General features: G+C 42.5%; 1 protein-coding gene across 1 annotated transcript in view; it reads right to left on the bottom strand.

Annotated features, from left to right (window-relative positions):
* The window catches only part of LOC145400100 (uncharacterized), a 117,896-nt gene that overhangs the window by 54,969 nt on the left and 49,205 nt on the right, over positions 1–13,722 (bottom strand). The window contains exon 2 of the mRNA XM_080272608.1: positions 7,031–7,144. Within this exon, the coding sequence (XP_080128734.1) occupies positions 7,031–7,144 (114 nt within the window). The remainder of the gene's footprint in view (positions 1–7,030; positions 7,145–13,722) is intronic.

A 13,722-nucleotide genomic window follows, 5' to 3' on the forward strand; every position in this document is an offset into this window, starting at 1 on the left:
AAATATGAACACACTGTGTGACATACACTGTGTGACATACGGTAGATATCTATTTTATTAATATATGGAAAACTGCATTGGCCAATTATAAGTGATTATTAGGAGGTATAAATCTACGGACAAACTGGCTAGCGCGGAGTTTAATTAAACCTGAAGACACTAGGCCACCAACTAAACTGAAATAGGTTAGGGACTTTCGTTGGGTCAGAACAAATGCGCTAGAGTACCTCTTCCACAATAATGCATTTTTAAATATTAGCTTAATAATTAACTCCTTCAGCCAGATAACGCCATCCCGTACTTCGATAATGATGAAAAATACATGAACATCAGTCTAAAATTCTGACAGCCATATTCTAGTAAACTTAAGAGGCTTACCAGCACTTGTCTATAGTTATTCATTTGAAAATAATTCGCCTAACCCCTTTTGCCCAAATCCGTCTTCTCTATATACTTCTTGCTAACACCACAAAATTATATTCAGATTGGTAGAGTTTCTCCAGGCATGGGGGCCAATGAAGGCTGTATTTAACTCACCAGTTTCAAAGTGTTTCATAAGCTGAACAAAACTGGTATAAAAGGAATGAGAATAAATATGAAAATGACATCACAGTGAAAGGGTTGATACTATTCCCTGTATTGCAATTTTCCAATACTGATAAACATTACTTACATAATATAACAGTACCATCACGCCAATCCCTACCCCCAGCTTGTCTGTAAATGAAGTAAGGACCTATCTATCTGCCTACAGTCAGACATCTTAATCCCACATGAGGTAACCACGTAAAAAAGAAAAAAAGGTTGTCTCCGTCACCCCGTAATCTGCCACCATGCTGCCCTCCTTCCAACTTGCTGTATATCTGTTTCATTCATACTCTCCATCCCATCCCCCCAATTCATCCTTAGTCTCCTCCATTTTCCTCTCTCCCTTCACCTCACTCACATGCAACAGTTAATTTCTCATTCTCCATGCTGCTCACATCGCCAACTATTTCGGGGAACTTCTAATACTTTCCAGCACATCCACATCAATACCACAAAGCTTCCGAACAATCTTACTTGTATGTCTACCTCTCCATGTGATTCCACATGCTCCTTTCGTGATGAATCCTTTCCACTTCTCCCATTTTTTATTTGTGTCCATTCAGCAAAGTTTAAGCTTCACTTCCATACGTTAGAATGGGGATAACAATGTCGTCGAACGACTTCGGTATTTCCTACTTATTCCTTGACTATTCTTTATCGCTGCATTCAGTGTACTTGCAACCTTCCTTCTCCACTGTATTCTTTCTTGCACTTCATCACCTCTCCCGTCCTTAACATCATATTGCTTAAGTATCTGAAGGTGTCTGGGACAATAAACTGAAAGGATGCGTATCACAGTCCTATGCATGTGCACGAATAAACCATAATGGAAGAGATGCTTGGTAGTCTCCGAAAGCTTTTCCTTGCATGCAGAACAGTAGTAGCATGAACACAGAAACTGAAACACCAGAAAAGCCAACTGCGTGCTTTCGACTACGTAAACAACAATGCAAGATGTCAATGTACTGATAAAGCTACTTTTACAAGGCATTTTCTCTTCTTTTACGGCAGAGCCATGCATCTATCTATAACCAGACTCCTCAATGCCGGAAGAGGTGGCTACATGCAAATCACCTCCACGTCGTCCTGTCCTCTGCCTCTTGGCTGCCCTTCCTCCAACTCGCACACACTTCGCGACGCCATCCCTCCATCTCATCCCCATGTCTCCTTCCACCTTACATAAAGTCTCCTAATCAGCCTCTCATTTTCCATCCTCTCCACATTGTCAAACCAAAGTATTTCTCCAAACGCTCTCAGTCACATCCACATCAGCACCATATCGCCCCTTTACTTCCTTGCTTGTCTGTCTCTCCAAGTAATTCGACTTGCTCATCTCAAACAGCTCATTTCCACTTCTCTCACTCCTGACTTGTGTCCTTCTAACGATAGATGGGGATATTTTAATTACCTTAACCTCTTCGCTACGATTATATCCTTCTTCATCATACTTTAGTTGCTTCAGAAGATTTTATTCAACCGCTGGGAAACCTTTCGCAGTTAAGGGGTAAAAAAAAAAAATGTATTAAACTTCAGCATGGTGGAAGGTCTCCACAAAGCTTAATAAAGCAGCCATGTGGTAGAAAAAATAAACCAGTAATAAAGTCCTCTGGCGGAATGAATTAACAACATACTTATGATCATAACTTTTTAGTTTTATTCTGGCTACCGTCAAGCGATTTTACTCAGATGAGGAAGGAGGACCTCTCGTAGTAAAGAAGCAATGTAACTTCGTTTAGTCTCTCGACTACGACCACGATTTTCTACTTAATTTTGTCCCTTCTAGTTGAAAGTGCACAACACTAAAAGGGAATCTCACAGCAATGGAGATGACTCCTTCAATGGGTAGGTGCATTTTAAATTTATTCTTCAGATTATTTTATTAAGCATAGGAACAATCTTTGCTATCTTTAGACGATTTTATTCAGCCTAGGAGTGAATTCAGCTATTTTCAGATAATTAAGTTTAGGAGATATGTGAACTGAAGGAGTTAAATAAGGCTTCCCACATCCGATCCATTATCCATCATCCAGTTCATTTTTGTCCCCTCAGGGACGTAAAAAATCAGGGGTAGTCTACTTAGTCCCGTCATTCAAGACGAGGCTGACCAGCCTCACCAACCCCTAAGTGGCATTATGTGAGCAATAAACCTCAACATCCTCTTGGATGTAAACCTTTAAAGACCGATCTGGTTGGAGCGCCTTAACCTACCAGACCACCAGGCGTAATTTGGTAATATGGTTACCACCCAACGACGAAAAAGGTTTCCAAAATCACAAGAAACCACTTGTCTTGTCAATTATTGTACTTGAAGTACATCGAGGGGGCGGATGATGAGTGTCACCAACCACCACAACGCGCAACTATACCCAAAGAATAACGTCCCGCAGCAGCAAATAACAAAATGATGATGAGGTTCCCTGGCTGCTGGTGATAATGTAACAACCGACCACTAGACCATGGCAAGAGAACCACAAGACTGAGAGAGAAATTACATCAGGAGAAGCAAGAATGACATTATCATATGATCATATAAACTAAGTCATGTCTATATGTTGGAGAGAGAGAGAGAGAGAGAGAGAGAGAGAGAGAGAGAGAGAGAGAGAGAGAGACCACAGCCCTGCGGTCAGTGTGGCCAGCATCCCGGGTTATTCTCAGCTACATTCTGCCACCGCCCCTGCCACCATCTCTGCCATCAACCCTGCCACCATCTCTGTCATCAACTCTGCCACCATCTCGTCATTAACTCTGCCACCATCTCTGTCATCAACCCTGCCACCATCTCTGCCATCAACCCTGCCACCATCTCGCCACCAACTCTGCCACCATATCCGCCATCAACTCTACCACCATCACCTCTGCCATAATCCCTGCCACCAGCCTGCCATCATCTCTGTCACCACCCCTGCTACCTCCAACGACCCCTGCTATCTGCCACAACCCCGACCACTGGCCTACCATCATCCCTGCCACTATCCCTGTCACTTACTACCAGCCCTGTTACCATTCCTGCCACCACCCCTACCCCTACTCTGGCCACTATCCCTGCCACTTGCCACCACCTCTACCGCCACCCATGCGACCATCTCTGCCACCTGCCACCATTCCTGCCAAAACCCCCGCCACTAGTCTGACACCTGCCACACCCCTGTCATCGTTTCTGCCACCCTCTGTCATCATCCCTGCCATCACTCTTGTCATTACCCCTGCCACATGTCCTGTCACCACTCCTGCCACATATCCTGTCACCACCCCTGCCACATGTCCTGGTCACCACCCCTGCCACATGTCCTGTCACCACCCCTGCCACATGTCCTGTCACCACCCCTGCTATATACCCTGTCACCACCCCTGCTATATGCCCTGTCACCACCACTGCCACATGTCCTGTCACCACCCCTGCCATATGCCCTGTCACCACCCCTGCCACATGTCCTGTCACCACCCCTGCTATATGCCGTGTCACCACCACTGCCACATTCCTGTCACCACCCCTGCCACATGTCCTGTCACCACCCCTGCTATATGCCGTGTCACCACCCCTGCCACATGTCCTGTCACCACCCCTGCCATATGCCCTGTCACCACCCCTGCCATATGCCTTGTCAAGACACACACACACACACACACATTATATATATATATATATATATATATATATATATATATATATATATATATATATATATATATATATATATATATATATATATAATGCGGGTATTAATACCTCAATAACATTAGTAATAATAATAATAATATGCGAAATGCAGAAAAAACGCAAGCGAGCATGAGGTGCTAAGAGGTCAATAGTGCCACCTGAAAATGGTCCTAACTTCCGTGAGAGGTTAGTTCACCGTTAGGCCTACATACATCTCAAGTTAACTCACAACGTTTGTCAATACCGGACTGTGACATTAGGATGTGTGGCATTACAAACATCACGACGATGTCGGTTTTGACTACCGCTGTCAAGTGCACCATCTTTCGACAGTACTTGAGATCACATTCTTTTTATTTTCCTGTCAAACATTTCAGTTACTCACTTACCTACGCTGCATAAAGCTCTGATATATACTGGACAAACCTTAAACAATGATAATAACGACCGGCAATCACAATCAATAAGCCATACTGTACAGTATATTAACATAGTATATCATTGCTAAAGGACCCTGGTAATAATTTAGAAATGATTATGGCAATTACACCGGACATACTTGTGTTTATTTGCCATACTAATTTTATTGCTTAGTGTAACATACTCCAACTTTACACGAAGATCTTCATATTATTTACCACTCACATCTCTTCAAAGAAAATGGTTCTAATACGGCTCCATAGAAAATGTTCTATACGGCAACTACATAAGGCTAACTATTTTATGCTTACATAATAAAAATGTGCTTAATTTAGGTAACTCTCACACGGGTTTACATAAATAAGACGCTTTAAACAAAAACTGACAATGTAAGAAACAACATTTATTAACAAAATCTGGGAGGAATGATGGGTAAAAAGGGCGAGGAGTGGGGAGAGACTGGCAGAAGGTGGAACCCCTGAATCAAGTGACGCATTTTGTTAATTTATTTTGGCTCTCTCCAAGCGATTTTCCTTAATCTTTGGGGAGACGTTTTCTTAGAAATGGTTGTGAAAGCTGCATTTAATTCCAAAGTCTTCTCTAAGCAAAACGAAAACCTTAGAAGGCAGCAAAAAAAAAAAAAAAAAAAAAAAGAAAAAAAAAAACATGGCGTCATCAGATGGTCATGGGGACCCTCTTATAAACAAATTTAAGACAACTTCTGTCACTTCGGGCCTAGGGACACTGGTCAGAAATGAATAATATATTCTGAGGGAAAGTGTCCGATTATGAAAGCCGAGGGAAAAAAAAAAACGTACAGTAGGTGACAGTGAGAAACGGAATGCTTGCAACATGGCTCAACAATACGGGGTGTCCTTCATGCGACTTTTATTCCAGACATGCAAGATCGGACAATATGCAACAGAACATGGGACGTGATCTAACCGCCACAGGGGACTTCGTAGTGCTTATTTCTTACCGATTTATTTTGCACATTACACCTCAGTATCCTCTTGTGTTAACTGATGCAAACTATGTCGATATTAACACGATGTAAATAGTTTTTATAAGAATGTTAACAGGCAAAATAAATCGCTAAAGACGAGGTGCTACTTCAACATCCTCTCGTATGTTACTGATGCAAACTATATCGAGGAAAATTACATTAGCAACATACAAAAGAACAGTAATGTGTAATTCGCAATATACTACAATACAGGAAGTTGTCTTATCTCTACCCTCGCAGTCTCTAGGAAGTGGGAGGGAGGACGCTGACGTAAGATGGGGTGAGGGAGATAAGGGTGATAAGCATATCTGTTAAGGGGATTCGGAAGTAAAGATTGGGATGAGTCAGGTATGAGGTTTGTTGGATAATGTCACGTAGTCAGGTTAGGTTAGGTCAGTTCAGGTAATGTCAGGTTAGGTTAGGTTAGTTCAGGTAGTGTCAGGTTAGGTTAGGTTAGTTCAGGTAGTGTCAGGTTAGGTTAGGTTAGTTCAGGTAGTGTCAGGTTAGGTTAGGTTAGTTCAGGCAGTGTCAGGTTAGGTTAGGTTAGTTCAGGTAGTGTCAGGGTCGGTTAAGTCTGGTCTGGTGCCTTTAATTTGGTTAGGTTAGCTCAACTTAGATTAATTACGGCTAAATATCATGATCCGGTGAACCGTAATATTATCAGATAAAGAAAATATGATCGATGATAAAGAAATGAAGAGTTACGACTAATTGAAGTGAGAAAAGAGCAACTGCAGTAAACATTAGAATTACAGCCTTATCACAGCATACATTCCAAAAATTAAAATTTCTTAATGATATCAATATTAATGCAGTTAAATAAGGTATCACGTGGTGTCACATAAGGTACAGCGAAGTAGGGAAAGGTCAAGCTGCCAAATGAGAGTAAATGAGGTCTTAAGTAAGCTCAGATGAAGTCAAGTGAAGTGTCAGGTCAGATCATGTGAGGTCAAGTGGTACTAACTAAGGTCAAATAAATCAAAGAGTTGTCAGATGAGGTCAAATGAAGTCTAGTAGGGTCTAACTGCACGTAAGTGAGGAGATCAAATGAAGTCTGTAAGGTCAGGCAAGGTCGAATTAAGTCAGATAGGGTCAAATGAAATCTGGTAAAGTCACATGAAGTCATAAAGTCAGATGAAATCATATGGTCAAACGAAGTCAAGTAAGGGCAAATAAAGTCAGGTAAAGTCAAATAAAGTCTACTAAGGTATACTAAAGTCTGGTAGGGTCATGTGAGGTCAGTGAGATGTCCAATAAGGTCACGTGAAGTCAAATGAACTCAGATGAGGTGACGTGAGGTCAGGTTAGATGGACGTGAGGTGAGATAAAGTGAAATGGTGTACGGGTAAATCACTGACCACTGCGAAGGTTCTGCAGGTCCAGCTCCTTCTCCTCCAGTCGCAGCTGCAGGTTGTCAGCGCTCTGGCTCACGTCAGTAAAACGACGCTTCAACTCGTCGTAGTCACGGGTGGCTGCAGGAAGAAGGAGAGGATGAACGAGAGGATGACGTGGAGGTAGGGACAGAGACAGAGAGGAGGTTGAACTGGAGGCTTAGGTGAGGGAAAAAAGAGGCAAAGTTGAAGTTATGGTGCAGGAGGTAGAGGAGGAAAGGTTGCCGGGGAGGTGGAAGATGAAGTGAAGCAGGTGAAGAGGAATGAAAAAAGTTTGTTCAGGAAGTGGGAAAAGTGGTGAAAGTAGTAATACAGAAGGGAGAAAGAGGTTCAACGGTACGGTATGTGGAGGAGATAGAGTTTGAGGAAAAGCGGTGAATGCGAGGGTGACGCGGAGATGGAAGATAAGAATTGGTTTAACAAGACTGAAGGTGGAGGATGAGAAGGATAAGGCTGAACTATACAAACTTCACTTGATTAAGGTGGAGGTACAATACAGACAGATGTAGAGCCTAACGTGGAGGTGAATGACAACGTTAGAGTGGAGGGAAAACGAGGTCAAAGCTGAGATGAACGATAGGGTGGAGGTGATGAATATTAAGGCTGAGATGGCGCATGAGGTGGATGTGGAGAGAGAGGTGAACGATGATGTAGCGGATAAAGCTGAGGTTCAAGTTGAAGTAGATGTTGAAGGTGAAGTAAAGTGGAGGCAAAGTTACAAGCTCGGAGGGACAGATGACAGGAGGCAGGGTACTTAATGTACTGGTAAAGCTGTAATAGTCCATCTATTCAGATCCGACAAAACTAACTATTGACAGAGCTTAACCCCTTCAATCCGGTAACATATTTTTGTCGATGTCACAGTGCCGTGAACTTTTCAAATGGAGGATTTATAAACATTTGGAACAGTTTATTTGGAGAGAGACAACAGTTACTCCCAGATCTGAGGGTAAGTGCTGCCTCCTTGTCTGTCCCATAACCCTCTCCTTTTCTTACCTGTAATAAAAAATTTCACATAACGCCAGGAAAGTCTGTCCATTTCAACCCTGGGAAAGTTCAAGGCCACGATTACCAGCCAAACTTTTCATTAACTGTCTCTTATAACTGATACTTGTTATACAGGAAGGACATGAGCCGTGGAGAGATTCTGCACTCGCCCTCCCTTGCTGTTTCCGTAAAAACAAATAATACTTATGATGGGTAATTGATCTTCAGTCTGTTTATCATAGCTCAAGGTGCGATCAGGAACAGGCTTTACAAACATAAAAACAAATGCCTCTCGTAACCAAGATATATTTCAACTACAAGAACACGAGACACAGAAGGATATTGCACTACCCTTCCACAAATCTCAGTTACGACAGGGAATCCATCGTAAGTATGTAAATCCGGACCAAGGTCAATACTGGAAACAAAAGCTTGTTATGCTTGTATGTAAGGTGTTCTGACTGGCTGGTTAGGCAAAACAAGGCTGTCCAGTCAGGAAAAATGCCCGCCTACTGTGTCTGCTTCACACTCGGCAGTTGGCACGTCCGTCACTCTTCTACTTGATGCATCATATCAAAGGGCAGAGAAACATACCAAATCTCTATGGTTGGGATTATAACCCTTCACACACACACACACACACACACACACACACACACACACACACACACACACACACAAAAGGAGTAAAAAAAGAGTACAATGGTATGTAAACAACATACCATTCGAGGCTGTTTATTCCAGGAAAGATTATAATCAACATCACTATTCTGTGACTGTTCTGTGAGTCGAAGACAGGGATAGCAAGCCAGAAAACGCGAAACAAAAGAGGTGAAAATGAGTCGAAGACAGGGATAGCAAGCCAGATAGTGCGAAATAAAAGAGGCGAAATATCAAATGAACTATTGTGCCCGACTGTACGCCATAATAACACAGACAAAATGACATAATAGACAAATACGGTAGTTTACTGTCTGAATGTCAAATTTCGGAGAGAGAGAGAGAGAGAGAGAGAGAGAGAGAGGACGTGACGTGTGAGGAAGAGGGGGTATTCAGATCCTATGACTCACGCTACATTGGGAAAAGTCCTCTCTCACTCATCCCTCTTACCTTAACTCATACCCATCCCTCCCTTCCTCTCTCTCTCTCTCTCTCTCTCTCTCTCTCTCTCACTCACCTGTACACTCATTCTCTTAATCAAATATCACTTAGTTTATCTCATTTTCTTACTACAATTATTTCTTGGTCTCTTTTACTTACCCACATTCAATTCTTACACTCCTCTCTCAGATCTGTTTCTCTCACAGTCAAGTCTAACACACTAACTCACTCTGGCACACACTAGTTTCTGTGCATCCTCTCACACCCATACTCATTTCCTGTTGTCACACACACACACACACACACACACACACACACACACACACACACAAATCTCTCTCTCTCTCTCCCTCTTTCTTTCTCTCTCTCTCAGCAAACAGGTCAAGAGGCAACACTCGGATATTATAAAATAGTGAGATGAGTCAAGCAAAGTCATTATCCAGTGAGAGAGAGAGAGAGAGAGAGAGAGAGATGGGGGGGGGCTCGTGGAAGCAGTAAGCCACTTCACTCCAGTGACTCGTTCTTGAGGTGTATTCTTGCTGCTACCAGACGATTTTGTTCAGCTCAGGCCAACCCTCCTATCAGTGATGGGATTAGTCTGAATAAAATCGCCTAATAATAATAATAATAATATTGTACAATACGTCCTTGGAGTGAAGAGGCTCATCACTACGTTTCATTTTAGTCTTCACTACCTTCAGACGATTTTACTCAGCCTAGGAGAGACTGGGAAATGGAGGTGTCTAGATATAACCTTCAGACGCTTATTTTAGTCTTTTAATCTTGAAATAAAAATCGTCCGGGAGTAGGAAGAAAATAAGAATCATGTCCTCGGCCTGAAATGGTTATCGGAACAGAGGAAGTTGTGTGTGTGCCAAACTATTCATAAACTTACCCCCTTCACAACAATGGCGTCTTATCTTTGTTTATTCTTGCTGCCCTAAGACGGTTTTATACGACTTAGGAAAGACTTCTGACAGTGTTAAGGAAGCGCACACCTAACCCCTCCAGTTCGGTCTCTTTCTCTCTCTGGAACTGAATAAAATCGTCTGAAGAAAGAACGATACAAAACTGACGTCCAGGAGTTGGGGAGAATGACGGGGCGTATGATAATGAAGTAATAATAGACAGGATGAGACATTAGGTGTACGTGACTCAATCCTGTAAAAATATAGTTAGGTAAGAACACTTAGGTAAGCACACACACACACACACAAGATCTCTCTCTCTCTCTCTCTCTCTCTCTCTCTCTCTCTCTCTTATCGCCAGAACGGGACCACCTTAAAAGCCTAGGATAAACAAGTCCTTGGCAAACTATAAAACTAAATCTTCATGCTTTCAATGCTTTCAGTTCCATTTCCAGGTCAACAAAGGAAAGATGAGAGAGAGAGAGAGAGAGAGAGAGAGAGAGAGAGGGGGGGGGGAATGAGGCTCAAGTGAGAAAGGGCATACAGGTATTTATAATGCAGAAAGACAAAGGCGAAAGAATCAGGTCTCTAAATAAGTTTCTAAAAGTTCCAGTAGTGTCAGTTCCGGGTTTCAATACTCATATCTTCAGCCACTTGACTGTTCCCAGGATTATGGAAAAAGTTACAGGCTGATAATGACGTACAAAACTGTAATGACGGAGGTGCTGATATCGGCCCAATGATGTGGTTATATTTGAGGACCATAGGACAGGAAGTGAGTGGAATTGGTCTTGTAATGTGCTTGTACGGATATCATGTCGTGTATGTTGAAAATATTTGATCTGTTAAAAGAAAGCACCGGAAATGAGTCTACTAGTAGCCATCGAGCAGCCTGTGCACACGTAATGTAAACTAACCTGATCTTAGCGTGATGGGAGAAACGAGCTCTACAGTATGTCACTTTACGTGAAATAATAGACAACAAACTTGGAATTTTAAAGAGTTACCTGTCTGTTCTCTTATTATCAGTATGGATAGTACCTGGCCATTAATATACGCCTGTCAAATGCCAAAATATCGGGTAAGACCTACTGTACAAGTAAGAAAAACATTCAGGCCATTTTTCACCTGGAGGCAACCTGACAGGCGAACACCTGTGCCGCTTGTCTTCTATTCAGCGCTCTCCTGACTCTTGAGGGAACAACAGGAGGTCGGCACTTGATCACGGAGCGGCAGATAACAACCATAAGAGTACCAGGGGCGACACACTCCCAACAAACGAATTCACCTGACGACCCCACCTCCAACACCAACACTCATGACCATATGACCAACCAAGGCCCACACCAAATAGAGGACAACATAAAATAAACTCGACTCAACTGACGACTCAACAAAATACGGTTCCATGGAAGAAGACGCCCCCAACAACACACAGGACGACGGCGACGACTCGATACAGCCAATTTAATTTAACCCACCACTATGGAAACCGAAGACAGTTATCACCAAGGACAGTCCATCAAGCGACGAAGACAAGCCACTTCAATTCACTATATGAATACAACAACCAAGCGAGGAGGGACACAAGACCAGCCCCGTATAACACAAAGAATACTCCCACTATACTGAAAAGACTGCCAAGAAGACTTGCTAAAGACAAGAGGGAATATTCGACTCAGTTACATCTACAGGCACGCTAATTGCCAAAACACACACACACACACACACACACACACACACACACACACACACACACACACACACACACAACTACAACAACTATAACAACAAGCCGTGGTCAGCATCCCAATCCACCATCAACGTCCACTAAAGACTGTCTTCATAACTTCTAGTCAGCTAAGATTAGTGATCAACTGGGTATCACTGCCTCGACGTTGACTGTGGGATAAGGTCTCTAGACTAAAGAAACAAGACCCTAAGTACGAACTCGTCGATTCATCCACCTCTGTAACAGCAAAGATCGTTCACTTCACCCACACAGCCAACGTCACACCTACAGCACATCAGCCAGACAATTTACCCCACCCACTGACCTAGAACGTAACAAACTTCTGTGGTAAATTTTTTCGGGAACTCCGTCAACCACAAGAGGCCGCCTTAATCCCTTGAATCCGGGTGATTTTGTTTTAATTCTTACCACCAGAAGATTTTATTCAACATTAATCAATTGTTGGGGTGAAGGGATTATTAATTATAACTACATCTAAACCCTTCCAATAAAAAGAAAAAATGTTCAAAACTGAATAAAGACGTCAGAAAATAGAAAAAAAAAACTGATGAAAAGGTCGCCACCCGGATCCAAAGGACTATGAATAAACTGGTGAAATATTATGATGACAGGCAGAAAGAGAAATACGCAAAGCTTGTATATAAGTGCACGTATTCTTTCTGCCATATACAGGTCCATACGTGTACAGTGCCATCACGTTTGTATTAGTAATCTGTAATCCATCACGGTGTCGGTATTAATCAACGCCGGTGTTTATGTAAATTAAAGCAATAGGACATGATTCCGGTACAGCATCATTTCCACTAGTATGAGAGAAAAGCCGGAGAACAGAGTAGGTGAGAAATAAACGTAGATAAATAGGCTAGGGGAAATGATGAGAGTGGGAGAGGAGACGGAACAGGAGTGGGAGATAATGGAGACGTGAAGGAGGAGGTTGAAATGAAGAGAAGCAGCTGAGAGTGAGAGAGAGAGAGAGGGGGGGGGGGGATTCTCGGGTGTAAGTCCCTCCATAATTTCACCAGTTAACCCCTTCACTACGACGCTTCTCCCTAGGCCTCCCCGAAAAAAAAAAAAGAAAAAAAAAAAAGGCAGCATAAGGAACGAAAAAAGGACGTCATATTATTAAAGATCTCCATTAAAATTAATTATCTCAAAGGCATTATTTTCCTGGTATTTTTTTTTATCCTTTATGTCGTTAGTATTTCTTTTTTCCTTCCTTCCCTCTCTCCATTTTACTCTTTCTTATATTCCTCCTTTTTATTTCCGTCCCTTCCCTACCACTCTGTTTCTCACTTCCCTTATCATTCCTTCCATTCCTCTCTCTCTCTCTCTCTCTCTCTCTCTCTCTCTCTCTCTTTCCATACCTTACACATTCCCACTCTCTCCCACTTTCTCACAACTTACTCTGTCTCTCTCTCACAACATTCTCGGTAACAATTCACATTCTCACGCCCCCTTCACTCTCTCACATACCCACTCTCACACTCTCTCCCACATCTCAGACTCATACCCCTCATCCCCCTCTCTCTCTCTCTCTCTCTCTCTCTCTCTCTCTCTCTCTCTCACCCCATTACTCATCACTTATTCAGCTCGTCGACTCATCTTTCTGACAAAGAGGAAGACCTTGTTAGGGGAGCAAATTAAAGTTAGCTCTAATTCAGAACATGTGTGTAAGTAGCTGTAAATGGCAAACACACACACACACACACACACACACACACACACACACACACACACACACACACACACAAAGTACATACATATACGAGTACACACATATTAACACACATAACACAATGGAATAAAAACATGCAAACTCTCTCGGGCGAACAGAAACTCTCACCTTCATAGCCAAGAAAAACACGTATGAAAAAACAAAGACACACGAAAATATTTAAAAAAAATAAATA

This window comes from Coenobita brevimanus, chromosome 51 (assembly GCF_032717465.1).
Source record: "Coenobita brevimanus isolate Jiangsu-jjx chromosome 51, ASM3271746v2, whole genome shotgun sequence".
Classification (NCBI taxonomy): domain Eukaryota; kingdom Metazoa; phylum Arthropoda; class Malacostraca; order Decapoda; family Coenobitidae; genus Coenobita; species Coenobita brevimanus.